At 37.3% G+C, this 17,926-nt stretch overlaps 1 protein-coding gene across 5 annotated transcripts in view; it reads left to right on the plus strand.

The window, feature by feature from the left end:
* Positions 1-17,926, plus strand: part of LOC126162655 (tubulin monoglutamylase TTLL4-like) — a 246,392-nt gene that overhangs the window by 182,422 nt on the left and 46,044 nt on the right. For 4 of the 5 annotated variants that reach the window (XM_049919293.1, XM_049919296.1, XM_049919294.1 and 1 more), the window contains exon 16: positions 10,307-10,380. In XM_049919293.1, coding sequence (XP_049775250.1) covers positions 10,307-10,380 — 74 coding nt within the window. Of the gene's footprint in view, positions 1-10,306; positions 10,381-12,943; positions 13,044-17,926 lie in introns of all 5 variants that reach the window. The other variant, XR_007535095.1, reaches the window with a different exon arrangement.

The following is a 17,926-nucleotide window of genomic DNA, read 5'->3' on the forward strand; positions in this document are numbered from 1 at the left end:
GGCGCATGGATTAAAAAATCACGGTTGCATTATGTAGTTTATAAATGAAGTCTCAAGTTAAGCACTTTCACAGATTTGGAACCATTCATCACGTCACTAATTATACTTTACCCTTTTGTGGCTACTAAGGTCGAGCGTCCAGCATGCCCAAACAGCTAAGGGGGCAAAGATTGTGTGCGTCTTGCTGGCAGCCGTATGACCGCTGCAGACTTTGGCCACTTACTGCCAATTGCACATTACAGCATGCCTCCTAAATAATAATCTTTATAAAACCAATATCCAGAGGTTGCAATTTTTGACAACCATGAAAGAGAACTTCAAATATAATCCAAGCTGTCCATTATAAATTTATACTGGGCTGAGAAAAAGTTAGTTTAGAGAAATAAGAACTTTTTTACTTGTGATTGGAAAATTCTGTAATGTAAGATTTACAATAGCAATAAACGTGCCTGTAAACTATACAAAACTCATTAATATCAGACCAGTGCATTTCAAAATATAAAATTTGAATGTGAACCGTTCCTAATTAAGACGTACAAAACTCTTGAGTCTTCTGTTGCGAGAGTTGCTGGGAAACTGCAAGTATTTTGCTGCACTGTTAGTTTCTTGAAACATCTGATACTTAAGTTCTGTATTATAATTCATTCCCTTTCATGTTATGTATGTTTGTATCATGTACCTTTTCTGCATTGCACTGCTGTGAGAGTAGCTGAGTAACAGCAAGAATTTTGCTACCTTTTTAGTCTTTTAAAACATCTAATACTTCAGTTCTGTAGGATAATTCATACCCTTTCACATTATATATGCTTGTATCATATTACTGTGTATATTAGGAAGTCAGATTATAGTAACTTAGCCATGCATGTTCTTTTATGTTCCTCCTGGTCGCTAGAGTTGCTGTGAAACTGCAAGTATGTTGCTCTTTTGAAACGCCTCATACATCAGTTCTGTAGGATGATTCGTGTCCTCCCAATTATTTATGTTTGTGTTATTTATCTTGTGTACATTAGGAAATCAGATTGTATCTACTTGATCAACTCGTAAGCAGAAAGGAACTGGGAGGTGAAAGCTGTAGTGCTTTCAACATTACAAAGAAGAGCAGATAATGACAGTGGTGGCAGGAATGTTTAAATGTGGACAACAATGAGTTGCCATTATTTTGTGCACATTTACCTGGTCCTGCACCCTGCCATCCGGCCTTCCTGTCTGCAGGGTGTACATGAATGCCTTAGACATCTGGCTGTTTTAGCTGCCAAGCATGCATGAATGCCCATAGCCATTTGGGCGCTCAACCTGCCAGGCATACATCACTGAGGGGGGGGGGGGGGGGGGGGTCTTGTGTGTTGTCATTTTGACACTACCTGTATAAGGAGACAACAGTTACAAGTGTATGCACATGTAGGCTCATTACAATATTATTTTTAGTTGTTAGAATTTCGTAATTTCTGTGGAAATTCTCTGTGTGTAGTAAAGTATACTATTCTTTTTATTGACAGTGCAGTTGTCTGCCTCAACAACACAACCATAATAGATTTCAACGCAAACAGTGCAGTCACATTATTTTCCATAGCAAAAACTACAAAAAAATTACTCAAGGCCAAAGATGACAGCAATGAGATTAAATCCATACAATCAAGCGTGTGTGTCATTCCACAGTAATTCTTTTTATTATGTGATAGTAGTGAACTTTAGAACTTCCATAGTCTTCTCAGCAAAGATAGGAGATGAATTGTCTTTAAGTAATATTTTGATAATGAAAATTCCACAGTGGAGACAGCAAACAGAAACAAGGACAAACAGTCATTCATTTGCAACTGTTGATGATTGTTGCAGGTGCTCCTAAAACACGCACACACATTATTTATAAATTCAGGAAATTACAGTTGAAAGTTTTGTGTTTGTTTTTCCAAATGACCCCAACACTTCTTCATGGCTTTCTTGAACAAGAGGCATTAAATATTTTCTGTGCAATTTCTTTTCAGTGTGAGCTCATTTAATCTCCCCTAATTTAGTCACCTTAAAAACAGATAGAAACATTATCAGTGTGTTGGCTGATTGAGAAGAAATATATTTCATTTTTATCTACAATGTAGGAAAAGATAGGTTGCTACTTACTGTAAAGGTGACACATTAAGTTTCTGACAACCACAATTAAAAGACATTTACACATAAGCTTTCGGCCACAGGCTTCTTCAGAAAGAGAGACCATTCATTCACACAAGGAAGCACACCTCTTGCACACATGACTGGCAGCTCAGCCAGAATGATTCTGGCCCAAACGGCCGGAGTTGGCAGTCATGTGTGCATGATGTATGCCTCCTTGCATGAATGAATGGTGTGTGTTCCTGACAAAGGTTGTGGCTGAAAGCTTAAGTATAACTCTCTTTTAATTGTACCTGTCTGCAACTGAATGTGTCATCTGTACAGTAAGTAGCAATCTCTCTTTTTCCTATATTGTTCGTTGTGCTATTGGAATTTCCATTGGTTCATTTTTATCTCACATTCTAAGGTGTACTGCTGTTCATAGCAACATGCGATATCTGTCTTGCATGCGCAGTATCAATTTTTAATGGCTGTTAGTATGAGAGCTGTAAAATTGTGAGATTATAAGACAAAAGTAAATGCTAAACTCATAGGCAATGCAATGATGTAACAACAGTAGTATTGAAATCAAAATGAAGCAATAGGAAACTTAAACAAGTCAAAAATCCCATTACACTTACATCATTTTTCATTTGTAGTCGTATTTTGTCAGTAGGAGACAAGCTGTTTTATATAGAGTAGTGGTCAACTTTCCTACAAAAAGTAATTGTAATACATGGGATGTTCTAAATTGTAAATACTGCTTAATCTTAACAAACAGGTAGGGTGCATTGCTGTCAGAGAAGTATATTTAACATAAGGGAGCATGGCATAAAAATGGAGAGCACCCATTTCAAAACCAAAATTGGAGCCTTATATTCAGTGATCACAAGTTAACAAACATAATAAACATTTTTCAGTTAAGAGATGGTAGTAGCAGGAAGATGATTGTAGAACATGCAGAATTAGTCTGCATGAATAAGAGGGAAAAGCTGTGTGAACTGTATTCTGGAATACACTCTGCCTGTGACAAATTGCATCTGCTCTCTATATTTGCAGTGATGTGCTGTAGCAGTAAATTTCCAAAAAAGATCAAAAGGGAAAAGGACGAATATCAGATACTAGGTTAAACTTTCTCAGTGAGGATATCATTAGAGGCACAGCATTAATTTGGATTAGAACGTAGGAGGCTTTTAAAAATATGTATTTCAGTTTCTCATTTAACACTATTTCTGGAAATGTGGTAAGTAGACTATTGTGGGGTAATCGATTTCTGTCATAAAACATTTCCAGCTCAGGTTTTCAGCATTTCCGTGATTCTCCTGTGATTGTCATGCTGCCCTTCTTTGTTTACTTTCATTAAACTGTTGGACCTAGTTTGTATGGGTCCCAGTTGGACATAGTTCATATGGGTCCCACAAAGTAGAACAATATTCCAGGATTGTTCACATGAGTGTTTAGCTAGAGATCTTGACTGCATTTTGCCAATGTAGTACAAATAAAGCAAAGTCTACCAACTTTCTAACATTCAACTGAGCCTATGTGAGTGTTAAATTTCATATACACCCAAACTGTTATACCCAAGTATTTGTATTGGTTGTCTGATTAAACGTGACTCCTTGAGGTTGTTGTTATAGAACATTATATTTTTGCAGTTATGAGGGTGCAAAATTTTACATTTCTCCACATGTAAAACAAGTTGTCCATCTTTCCATCACTCTGAAATTGTATGAAGATCTGAGTAAATATTTGTACTGCTTTTTTCTGGCAATGCTTTTTATAGGTAACTACATCATCTGAAAGAAGTCTAAGTTTACTATTAATATTAACTATCAGGTCATAAACATTGACCTGAAAAGCAAGGGTCCAAATACACTTTGCTGGGACATGAGTGAATTTACTTCTACATCTGTCAGTGTCTGTACATCCAAGACAACGGGCTGTGTCCTCGACCGAGTCACCAGTTTCATTTGATACTATACAGTGGAACTTTGCACAATGAACATAATTCATTCCAGAATCTTACTCATGCAAACGCAATTCACACACATGACTGCATTCTCTGACTTTACATTTCTTGAAGGCTCGTGGAGTTTTTGAATGGTAAACAAGTAGAGGTTTAATTTTCAAATTGTCACTTACATTGGCACAGAATAGCAGTGTGAGACTGTCTTTTGTAGGCTTGTGACTGGGCATTGCATTCTCCTGTGCTGTTAAAAAGGTACATTTCAGCATATTTCTCCTGAATAGACCCACTCGTCACAGCTAAAAACCTGTTGCAGCAGATAACCCTCAGAATCTACAAGCACTTTGAAGTTGGTGATGAAGTTCTCTGCTGCTTTTGTGTCGGAGCTGGCTGCTTCAGCATGCCTCACAATGCTGTGGATCCTGGTTCTTCTCTTAAACTTCTCAAACTACCCACAGCTTCCCCTAAAAACATTTCTTTGGCTGCTGATGATCCTGGCATCTTCGTAACAAGGTCGTCGAAAATCATTCTTGCCTTCTCACAAATGATGTTCTCGTTAATAGTGTCGCCTTGCAATTCCTTTTCATTTATACATATAAGGAGTAACCTGTCGACATTGTCCAGAATACGAAACTGTTGTTTAGATACTCTTGTCAGTCTCTTCAGAAGCATCTGTCATCTTAATCTTGTCATTGTTCTAAAGGATAGTGCAAATGGTTGATGTAGACTGATTTTGTGTGCATACTAAATCAGCAACGCTCACACCGTGTTAAAGTTTTCCAATGTTTTACGTTTCATGTCTAAGGTAATTTTCTTTCTCTTGTGGTTGTCTTCTTACAGCTTTATCTTTGGGGACTTTTCTATGAAGGTTATTAAAATTTACACACACACACACACACACACACACACACACACTGTATGAACACAAGGTTAGAAAAATTTCTGTTCACAAGCTGGACTAAGATGGTAGCAGAAAGAGCACTAAACCCAAACTGCAGGATGCGCTAAAGACATCATTCATATGCCACTGCCGACAATGAAATGTGCTCATATTGTGGAACATTTCCCCCCGCCATGCGTGAACAGCTGGTGACGTCACACTAAATCATTGTCACTCGTTAAGCGAGTTATGTTTTTAGAATTTGTTTTGATCATTATACGAATCGTGGGTTATGAGAGGTGCTCATTAAGTAAGGTTCCACTGTATTATTTTTATTTTAGAAAAAACCCTTTTGGTATGCAGTGCATTTGTGGCAAATGAAATGCAATGCCTGCTATTGATATGCTTTATTGTTTTAAATTGCATTCATTACAGTAGATGTGGTATTATTGATTCAGTGTGATACTTTTGTATACGATACTGTCCTTAGTGATTTTTTTTTCCATTAAATTTTTCATGGTTTATTTCATTTGTTGCCGTGGTGAGCTGTTACGATGGACAGTAGTCAAGCCAGATCATGAAATAATGCAATAAATACAAAAATCTTTAAGCAGTCTGGATAGTACTACATGCCAAAGTTCATAATGATCACATACTAATTCCAGGAATTTATTTTCTTATTAATTAGTGTGAAACACTTCTGGGAAAATTATCTCAATTTGGCGTGAACTGTTTTGTTGAACAACTCATTTGAGTTGTTACTGTGATAGGTAAAGGTGAGACTTGGTGTAATGATGGATATATTGCAAATCAGAATATTTTAACCCATGGTTGTGTCCATAATCTTTGTTCCTTAAATAGTAAATATGTGAAATCGTAAATTTTATTTTATGCAGAGGAATTAAATTCTGCTTTACATGGCATTGTGGGATTAACAAAATTTCTAGCTGACTGTAGTGACTACACCACCACCACTACTACTCCTACTCCTGCGTAATTATGAAGTCCTTGTTGGTCCCCCTCCCCCAATGAAGATGTCATTTTTATAACACAACAGTCACCTATAGTCCCCAACAGGACAGCTTTCCATTGTAAGCATACACAAATGTTCTGCTTATGATTATTCTAATCTAGCCCCCTTTATTCCTTATTTGTTTAGAGAATGATAGTAGATTGCATTAGGCATCCCAGGTAACTGGTTGATCGACAGGCATATAAGATCACACATTACATGTAATTGTGCATTGAATGATAGATTGTATCTATACACAATTGAAAGTGATGTTTTTGAAATTTGATTATTATTACTTTTGTGTGTACATTGATATCACACTTTGCATCATCTTGAATTGATGTGTTATTGTCACACCTTTCTAGATAGGTCTTGTCACGGTACGATAATCTTTTACACTGGTAGACCTCTCGATGTTTTATGTGATTCAAAGACAGTGTTTGTTATAATATTTGCCACCTGGGTACACATTAGAAGTGCCAGAAACATAAAAATTGGGCGCTACACTGCACCAAATTGTAGCAGAAACTCGTGAAATATACAGTCCATAAAAAAGTTGTTCAAGTAACTGGAATTGGTTCAATGTGGATCTTCAGTGTATATTTTTCTTATCTCACTGTCATTTTAAATAATTCTTTTATCTGCAAAGGTTAAAAGAAGAATGAGGAAGGAATAGAGTATATTAGCTATGGAGAACAGTATGCTGTGGACAGTTGCATTCTCATAGGAGTTTATTTGCTTTTTGGCAAAATACACCACTAGTAAATTGTCTCTCACAACCAAAATTGTTTGTTCATCCATTGCATTGCAAAAATTGTTACTTTTTTGCTGTTAATTCAGAAGACTGTACACTGATATTTGTAGTCTGATTTTTAGTTGCTCAGCAGAACTATGCGTTTTTTTATGTTTTACTCAGGATGCTTTTGTCATACTCTTCTTCCCTCTGACAACCATGCCTCCATCCTTGCTACCCTCCCTATTTTCCTTTCCCTGTTGCTTCATAATCTGGGTTGTGAGTAACTGAATCTCCTTTCCCTTCTTCCCTTTCTTTCCTCTCTCTCCTCCCCGATGAAGGAACATTTGTTTCGAAAGCTAGGAACGTAAATTTTCGGTTCTGTTTTATGTGTATCTATTGGCTGTACTGAGCTGAGGTAAGTACTGGCCATCCCCTCTATCTCTTTGTTAGTATTTCAGTCAACATTGTCAAAAGCTTTCTGTAAGTTTACAAATGCTAGAAACTTAGGTTTGTCTTTCCTTAATCTATTTCTAAGATAAGTCGTAGGGTCGTTATTGCCTCACGTGTTCCAACATTTCTGTGGAATCCAAACTGATCTTCCCTGAAGGCGGCTTCTACCAGTTTTTCCATTCGGCTGTAAAGAATTCGCGTTAGTATTTTGCAGCCGTGACTTATTAAACTGATAGTTTGGTAATTTTCACATCTGTCAATACCTGCTTTCTTTGGGATTGGAATTATTATATTCTTCTTGAAGTCTGAGGGTATTTTGCCTGTCTCATACATCTTGCTCACCAGATGGTAGAGTTGTGTCAGGGCTGGCTCTCCCAAGGCTATCAGTAGTTCTAATGGAATATTGTCTACTCCGGTGGCCTTGTTTCAGCTTAGGTCTTTCATTATTCTGTCAAACTCTTCACGCAGTATCATATCTCCCATTTCATCTTCATCTACATCCTCTTCCATTTCCATAATATTATCCTCAAGTACATCACCCTTGTACAGACCCTTCCACCTTTCTGCTTTCTCTTCTTTGCTTAGAACTGGGTTTCCATCTGAGCTCTTGATATTCATACAAGTGGCTTTCTTTTCTCCAAAAGTCTCCTTAATTTTCCTGTAGGCAGTTTCTATCTTACCCCTAGTGAGATAAGCCTCTACATCCTTACATTTGTCCTCTAGCCATGCCTGCTTAGCCATTTTGCACTTCCTGTCGATCTCATTTTTGAGACGTTTGTATTCCTTTTTGCCTGCTTCATTTATTGCATTTTTATATTTTCTCCTTTCATCAATTAAATTCAGTATATCTTCTGTTACCCAAGGATTTCTACTAGCCCTCGTCTTTTTACCTACTTGATCCTCTGCTGCCTTCACTATTTCATCCCTCAAAGCTACCCATTCTTCTTCTTCTTCTTCTTCTTCTTCTTCCTCTTCTGTATTTCTTTCCCCCGTTCCCTAATGTTCTCCCTGAAACACTCCACAACCTCTGGTTCTGTCAGTTTATCCAGATCCCATGTCCTTAAATTCCCACCTTTTTGCAGTTTCTTCAGTTTTAATGTACAGTTCCATAATCAACCTTAATCTTTTAAACCCTCCTGTCAATAATAAAATGGACACATCTTGGAAAATTAGTTACTGGCATCCCAGCAAGAACTTCCTCTAGAGTTTATCCAAAATAATTCAGGACGAAACGGAAAGCTGTTGAGTACACGTACAACTGAGGTTACCAGACAGCCCTCCTAAATTTGAATGGCTGCTTTCTTGTTCTACGACATCAGAAAGGGATACATTCTTTCGAAGTTACAAGTTGGATGGTTCTACAGTGACAGTATTAAATTTTGCTTTCACTCCAAGCAGATTTCTGGTTACAAAATTACGTGTTCTATAGAACAAGCATTACACAGCACCCCTCAGGATCGAGGAGGAGAAATTAGGCAAACACAGTGTGTACAGGATAACATCTCTTCTGAGGGGAACAGATATTTGTTCCCTGAAAAATGGTGAAGAAGTAACAGTTTTACCAGAACAAGGGATTATTATGTATTTAAATGGGATTCATTACTAAATGAAGCAGGTTGCATTAAATGCAAGACTCTTGTCAGTTTTGAAAAGAAGCACTTTGTTGAAATATTTGTACAAGAAACTGGGTCTTGGTACTTCCGTTCCACTATGGTTGTTTGATCTGCCAAAGACACACAACTAAGGAGTATCCTTATGCCCTATAGTTAGTACTTTGTGTCCACTTACAGCCTGATGAAGTATTTACCGCCCATTTGCTGCACACTGTATCTCCAACTTGTTAAATTTTATTTGATGGTTGAAATATTTGAGGCTGGGTCCTATGGATTTGTTTGTGAGTTTCAATGATAGTATCTCTACTTACATGAGTCCCTCTGGTAGAGTCCTTGAATACAACTCCTTCTTTGTCTGGCAGTGTGGACATGATACTCTCAACAGATTTTTGGGCCACTTCAGCTGTCTTCATCCCAGCATTAAATTTTCTGTGGAGGTTGAAAATGATGAGAAGCTTCCATTTATGGTTTACAAAAAACGCTGGTGTTCACTGAAAACTAATACATAACTGATCAATGTCTGCATGTAAGGACTTGCCACCCACACTACCAATGCAGTGGTATACTTACAACTTTTGTATGAAGTCAGTATGTTATTTCTGATGCCAATTATCTGACATGTGAACTTATGCTCTTGGCATCTGTGTTTAAGGAAGATGGTTACTATGCAAAGCAATTTGTCTCCCTACAGAGTGTGGATCATATCTGGAGTTGCACGCAAAGCAGTATAGATCCTTGGTCTTTATTCTTTATCCTGGGAGCATATCCTTTAAGATTGAAAGAATTTCAAGAAATTTGACATGAAGAGTGGGTTCTGTGCACCTGTCAAGTTCAGGTAACTACTAGGCTCTGTCAAGGACAGTTTGGGAGTTACAAATCCTGTCATTTATAAAATTGTCAGTGTGGGTAGGATTACATCAGCCTGTCAGCTCGCACAGTTTTAGACAGTGGTGCGGAACATCATTGCCACATGAGGCTATTACACCCTAAAAATCAACACTTGTGGAACATTGTGTAACCAAGGGCAGGGGATGACATATGACTGAAACCGTGATGGGTACCAGTATGTCTGGTTTTTGGTATAGTGTTTATAAAGAGGCATTGAAATTAGGTTGGCAGACAACTTGATTGAGACAAGGGTTTTCCTCTTGTCAGGACGATGAAGCCTATACTATCCCACATCAAAACACAACATTCTAAGGGCAACACCAAAAGCCCGGTATTGAGCACAGCATCTGTAGTGGGCAACGCATGTGTTATCAGACTATGGTTGCCGGCCTTCGCAGTAGTTTTCTCTGGGACTCAGCAGCAGCAACATCTTTGCTGAAGGTGGCGGACAGGTGGAACATCAAAATATCTCATCGTGTTGATTTTAGGATCTGCAGCAAACCCAAGGGCACTACCAATGTAAAAGTTTTATGAATAATTGGGAAGTAGGTGCAATAGGTTTTGTTCGCAAAAAGTGATGGCTTTGTTAAGTAAAAACTGTTAACTTAATATATTTTTGAAGCATTTTTGAAGAGATTTACTGCAAAGCTTACTTATTTCTGTGTTCCTTCTTTTAAAGGTATTGATGTTTTGGAATCACTTTGTCGTAAAAAAGTACATCTGGCTGTACCAGTCCCCACACCAGGCGCAAAGGTGAGTTTTTCTGTGGTTTTCCATGTCTATTCCTTAGTGTAGCTATTTTATTTCGGACACAGACAAAGTATTTGTTTGTGTGCATCATTATAAGTCTGTTCAGGCATTCAGTGCATTTTCCCGTTATTGACATTGATGTGAACAAGTGCTTTCATAAATGTTATCTGTCACACTGGAAAAGCTCTGGCAATGTTCCACCTCTTCCGCACAAATAATTTTTGAAAGCAGCATTGTGTAACATGCGTTACAAATTTGGTAACTGACAAAGATAGATGTGGAAATAAAATGAGAGTACTTACGGCTGTTGTATTGTCATGTACTGTACGTGTTTCATCATCATTATTCTAACAGTCCAATTAAACCATCTGTCATTACTTTTGTAGGCATATTGGACAGAAGTTATTTTAAGAAGTTGTACATCTCTGTATCATACTCCAGGATTTTATTGTGGTTGTATGCTGAAAGATTTGGGGAAATATATGAATATTTCCAAATTAAAAGACTGTAACTGACATCACTTCACTACCCTAGCCTATACTTCTCACCATCTCTATCTCAAGTTCTCTGTGAAGAAAATCATGTTTCTGATTGTTGTGGCATGTCACATAGTATTTGATCTGCTGATTTGTATCTCTTCTGTCTGGAGAAACACAATAGCCCATCCATCGACTTATGGAATTCATAATGATTATGTGAATGGAATTTGTTTTGTGTTATTTAGACCAGCCGAATGCCTTCTGTTTATTTACAGAAATAAACTTATGAGTTCTCCAAAATCAGCTTTGAGGTAGGAAAGTGGTTAAGGCATTTGACTCATACAAGAGTAGGGTTGAAAAGTCACCATCCAAACATCCATTTTAATGTTTTCCATTATTTCCCAAAGTCAGTTAAGGCAAATGCCAGGATTGTTCATTTGAAAAGGAAAGAACTGGATTTCCTTCCTCATACTTATCGTGTGACAGCTTGGACTTAGCCCCTAATAACCTTGTCATTGTGAGGATGTTAAGACCTAATTTACTATTCTCCAAAGACTAATTTGATAGTCATGTGTCATTTAAGTGAACCATTCTTAAAACAGTTTGATACCTCACATAAGTCGTTCATCAATTTCTTTTCTTATAAAAGCTGTATTTCATTGTAGGGTATTTTGGGATGTTTTTAGATTGATTTATTAAGATTTTTCACAGAAGCAAATTTCCATTTTTATGTTTTTATGCAATAATAAAAGTAAATGGTTTGTCTAAAATTTAATTACACTTGGAAATTGAAGAAAAGTTGCACATTTATGCCCTTTGACTGGAATATAATAATATTCGCTTTATCTTCACAAGAGAAAGACTGACTATTTCATTGTTTTCCTCGGCAGCTAAAAACTGAATAATAAGTTGTGTCTTTTCTTTGAGTTTTTGTGAAGAGAGTTGTTGGTAGAATAGACTGGAAAAAAATTGAACGGTTATTTACACAACTTCACTATAGTCAGTTGTACTGTAATAGTGGAGCACATTTCTTAACTAAATATAGGAATAGACAATAATTATAAAAACTTAAATGTTAAGGGGTAATTAGCTCTAAGTTTCTAGTTATGTGCTGTCTTGTAAAGCTGTGGTTAGGAGTTGCGTCGCTCACAAGAATTCTGAATGTTATGTACTACTTCATTTAGTAAATCTCGATCAATCTTCTTTAGAGAGAGGAACTCTAGTAGATATTGGAAATGCATATTGAATCAGTTTAATGCAATAATTAGAAAATCATCCTTGTCTATTCTTATCTAATTTTCCTTTGGAAAATTTGGGTGTTACAGAGCTTTTAAGCCTACATAACAACAGTATTATAAATACTGTGGTCAGCTGTACCAGCTCTATATGCTAGTTTTAGATAATGGAATTCATCTATTTTTCGAAAAATGCAGAGTGAAATGTATGTGTCTTATGTTAAATTTCTGAAAATAAGGTTATTTTAGATAAAATTGTGCAGTTGGGTACCATTTTAAAAACCATTTTTGTCATTTTCTTTACTAAGGACAAAGTTTTTGGTCTGTTGAGGAAAATTTACAGCCAATATAAGAAAGCCGAAAAGAGTAAGTTAAAACTTGATTATTTAGGGTATATTGGATTTAAGTTTGTAATGTTCTGTTTTACTTTAGCATAGGCCATTTGTATTAATAGATTTGGTTATTTATAACTGTAAGAAACACATATTTTAAGAAGTGACACTTTATAGCATAGTATTTTATGTAGGTTAGACACTTCAGCTACAAATTAATAGTTTAATCTTGAGTTAGCAGTTGGTAAATTATTTCAGTTTACTGAGTTATTGTGTGAGAAATACTGGAATCAAAGGTAGTTACTTGATGTTTGCACTTCATTTTAAGCTAGTTCTGTTCCCTGTTTGCTTATTTATTTGTGTTGCTGCCATCAGAACAGAGACAAATTGCACTATGCAGTCCCTTTCCAGCATATAAAACTGTAGCTGGTTTAGAATCAAAGTAAAAATTAGTCCATTCCTACCAGTTACTGCATTAATAATGCTGTGGTTGTTTTCTCAGACCTGTTATGGATTTCAGATGAACTCTTCTTACTTTGATCAAGATCCATCAGAGCTTTAACTGATAAATATCTTAGCTGCCTTGACATTTCCCTATTCTTCCTTATATTGTGTTACAGGTAGGATAGTTATTGTTTTTGTTTTTTCCAGTGTTTGTTGGTGTTTCTGCCTGGCATGAATAACCTAATACTTTTTCACACTTTTAAAAGCTTTTGTTATAAACACAATAAAGTAATAATGATTCTTCTAATTACATCTATGAAATTGGTGATGACTCATTACTGTCACATTTCATAGTCCATTTACAGCTGAACATTAATACCTGATTTGTTACTGTGATTTCTTTTAAAGCAGATTTATTTGTTGCTATGTTGTTTTCCTTTGTGGGTTTTTTTTTTCCCCCCAGATTGCTTTTCCCTCCCTTGACACTCAGTCCAGTGTGATTGAAGCCCATGCATGCCCGTGCGCGCGCGCCCACACACACACACACACACACACACACACACACACACACAAAAGGCATCAGGTGCACTTTCTCTCGTGTTTCAGCAGCTATTTCCAATTTCATTTTTACATTGTGTATTTGAAGTCAGCCCAAATAATTATTGTTTGTCCCGTCTTTCATGGAATGCCCAGTGTCAGCAGAAAGTGTCAGTTTGTTTTTCATCACAAACAAAACAATTTTTACATCGGAATTTAGTATCTTCATTTGATAGAGCAGTATCAGATTAGTTTATTGGTTTATTGATAAATATTAACAGGAACAGTAAAAAATGAAGAACAGACAACAATCCAGCCACGATTCAAGCGCTGCATGCTGGGCGGTAGCTGTTGGCACAGGCTAGAACAGTGCTGTTGCTGCTGGTGTACTGGTTATTCTTAGATTTTTACTGTTCCTGTTAATACATATCGATAAAACAAATATCTCAGTAGACTAATCAGAGACCACTCTATAAAAATGGGCACATAAAATTCTGCTTTAAAAATCACTTTGTTTGTAATGGGGAAACAAAATGATGCTTTCCATCAACAGTGGGCGTCAAATGAAAGACATAGTGAACTCATTTGTTTGGGCTGACTTAAGCTACACTAGAAAAAAACAGAAATAGCGCGCGCGCACACACACACACACACACACACACACACACACACACACACACACACTCACTCACTGATCCAAAAATACTTTCACAAACTTTGGGGCCAGGTTCCTTCCTTACACCAAAGCAAAGAAAAAGTTCATAATAAATATATGACAGAAAATCCTTCATTTTTGACTTGTTAATGAAACTTGATGCCCAGCAGCTTTCCAGATAAACCCAACTAGTTAATGCACCCATTGGACTCTGTGTCCTAGATGGCATAGTGTTGCCACAGAGATTTGTTTACATTTGTCTTTCATCTGTCTTCAACGTGTCCATTGTGTACACATACTACAGGTTGTGAGTTAATGGAAAGTTCTCCATTCAAAAATGGCAGGATATTCATTTCATGAGCAGACTGATTTGATTTTCATGTGCAGCCATCTGAATGCTAATCAACACGGAGATGGAATGACAAATTTCCACAACCAACAACAAGACCTACTAGAAGATGTACCCCTACACATAAGAAGAAACGTGGGCTATGCACGATAAGAGCTCCAGCACCTTTCAGTTTGTGTTAGAGATGCACTGGCTATCTACCATGACAGGTTGATAGGTGGAGGAGGACCAGTTCCATGGCCTGCACGTTCCCTCAGTCCTTTGGATTATCATCTCTGGGTGCACCTTAAACAGTTGATCTAAGCAGCAACTCTTCATCGACGCATTGTGAGAGTCTGCAAAACCATTCAAAACTGTGACGGAGTACATGAAAGGGAGTGACAGTCCATGATTCAACAAGTGTTTGCATGTACAGAAGCAAGCAGAGGACATTTGAGGCATATATTATGAGTCTGTGTTGATGAGCTCCAATCGCCTAAATTGCAAACTTTCAATAATAACACAAAAACAAAAGATTTTCAAACATATGTTTACATGAACTACATTTCTTGTTTTGATGTAATACAACTGTCGCCAGAGCATTTCGGTGTGTGTGTGTGTGTGTGTGTGTGTGTGTGTGTGTGTGTGTGTGTGTGTGTGTGCGCGTGCACGTGCACGTGTGTGCGTGCGTGCACGTGTGTGTGTGTGTGTGTGTGTGTGTGTGTGTGTGTGTGTGTGTGTGTGTGCGCGCGCGCGCTCGCACCTGTGTACAAACCCCCCGAAACAATAAATGGTTGTCACTATCTCTGCTTTAGGGAATTGCTTACATTGTGTGTTAATTAGGCTTCAAACTTCATTAGTTATTTAATAACATACTTGTCAGTTTTCATCATCCATATGGTCCTTGTTAAAGGTGATTGTGCCAGTAAATAAACCTGAAGTAAAATTAAGGACACAACTTTCTGTGTAGTAAATTTGTTACAGGAAATGACTCGCCCTAAGAAACTGATCAAAGTTAAATGAAACTTACAAGAGTACATGGCAGGGTAGTTTCACTTATGTGCATGCTTTCACTATTCAGTGCTTTTGGTATATACGCACAAAGTGTATAAACAGGAAGCTGTTAAACAAGTATTATGCTTTCACGGACAAGCTGTAAATTTTCTTAAAACAATCACGTTATGTCAACTGCAAATAGTGCCGTGCAAAGTATGTACAGACTTCAGCAACTAATTGTCACCCTTGCTGTGGTACAAATTTCTCCACTATATTGTCACTTCAGTGCAGGAACATTTCTGGAAGTAATGAGTTGGAAACCTTAATGAAATGTCATGTCATGGGAGAATAGATTTGGCGACAGGTGGACTGTCACGAATGGTGTGTTTGTGAAAGTGTTATCACAATATCTAATCATTGAAGCTTAGTCGAAACAGCAAGTGATGGTTTCGACTCTTAATAGTACATATGGCTGGCACACATAGGTGCAAATTTGAAAGTTTGCCTTATTTTCAGAGATGCATAAATTTAATTTGACATAGTTATATATACATTACTTGATGATACTGATTTGAATACTTTGTCTGGCACTTGGATAAAGCTTCACCCTACTGTCGTAGTAATAGTGTGGGTAAAATCGAGAACATTGCTTGCAGCGAGGAACGAATACTCCAATAAAGACCTTCTTTGAAGCTGTAGCAGCTGAATATACTCTCTTCTTTTAGTGTGTTTCTTGTGCTATGTTCCAGCAGGATAATGGGATCCTGAATAATGAAACAACCTGTAACAGAACTTGGCTGTCAGTACTGCTTCACTAACTTAATTCTTCTCACTATTACAACGTACATTAAAGCTGACAAAGCAAGCAGTAAAAGGGTAATTTGACTGTAACTGAAACAAAATGGCAGACTTTATTATTAGGAGATTGTCTTACTTGATGGTGCAACGGCCCAAAAGTACTGTAACTGCCAAAAGTACTGTCTTGGAGTGTTGTTCTTGCATGAATAACTTCAAATAGTGATATTGAAATTACCCAAGTGATAATGATAATGATATTGGAATCACCCAAGTGATGATGGGAAATTCTGGTATGAGAGACAGCAATCATTCACCTTGTACAAGTGTCCGCCGCTCGTGGTCTCGCGGTAGTGTTCTCGCTTCCCGAGCACGGGGTCCCGGGTTCGATTCCCGGCGGGGTCAGGGATTTTCACCTGCCTCGAGATGACTGGGTGTTTGTGTTGTCCTCATCATTTCATCATCATCCAGGAAAGTGGCGAAATTGGACTGAGCAAAGATTGGGTAATTGTCCGGGCGCTGATAACCACGCAGTTGAGCGCCCCACAAACCAAACATCATCATCACCACCTTGTACAAGTGATGTGATGTGGAGCAGCAGATAAGTAAATAAACAAGTAGGTGAATTTTCTAAATCAACATCTGGATGCAAGATTAAGGGAGAGTTTTAACAAAACTGGAGCAGGATAAGAATGTGACAGTAAGAGACAGTTCACTCATATGCAGGCAGGGCTAGTACAATATTGCATACTAATGAATTTAGGGGAGAGGGGCTTGTAATTCAAGTGAAACAGGAACATGAATGTATTATATGCAAACCAAAAACAAGAGTAAATGTATTAGCTTATAAGGCAGTGACACAGCAGACACCTAGGTGTTAACCGAATTTACTAACACTTTCCATTCAAACCACAGTGACTTCAACAATCTCCCAGAAGTCGTACATTTTTTCGACTTCTTTGTATGGCTCCTTCTTATAAGATGAAAGAGAAAAGCAAAACTTTTGTTATTGAAATGTATACCGTCATCCTTTACCTTCACATTTATTCAAGGTGTTTTGAAATTCTCTTCATATTTATGGAATAATTACTTTCTGAAAATTACATGATTCTGAGAGAGCAAAAAAAGTTGGTAAATGTAGTGCATAAAAATGTATTACAAAATTAATGTACAAAAGTAATTTACTGAATTTATGTAACTTTTCACCAAGCAAAATTCGTCTTTATATGATATTGTTTGAAACAGTTAAGTAGACGCAATCCTACTTCACATTTTTACACAGCACCATGTGGTCTCTCTTATTACTCATTTGGCAGTACTGTGTGCACCTTTCTCATAACAAATATTGCAGTGTCTTCAAGCGTAATTCTTGCTTTTTGTTGATGGAACATGAGAGGGGTAATGTCTTGCAGTTAGCCTTTTTGTTGTAGACCTCTGCTTTTCGTTTTCAATAAATTTCCGCCTGCTTCCTTGAGAATCGGTTTTCCCAGGTTCACCGTAGATGTAAAGAGTTTGATTCATTTGTGAGACACAGGCCTAAGTTTCTTGTAGAGAATGTAGAAATTGTCCACATTCATCATAAACACACAAAAATACTTTCTTCCACTATTTCATTGTTCATCATTGAATATGGTTGGTCACCAACTGATCTCCATAATCAGCACCAGTTTCATTGTTGCCCTAATCAAATAGATCAGGCTTCAGTGCTTCTAGCATTCCACTTTTGAATTTTGTGTTGGTGACTATTC

This window comes from Schistocerca cancellata, chromosome 2 (genome assembly GCF_023864275.1).
Source record: "Schistocerca cancellata isolate TAMUIC-IGC-003103 chromosome 2, iqSchCanc2.1, whole genome shotgun sequence".
Classification (NCBI taxonomy): Eukaryota; Metazoa; Arthropoda; class Insecta; order Orthoptera; family Acrididae; genus Schistocerca; species Schistocerca cancellata.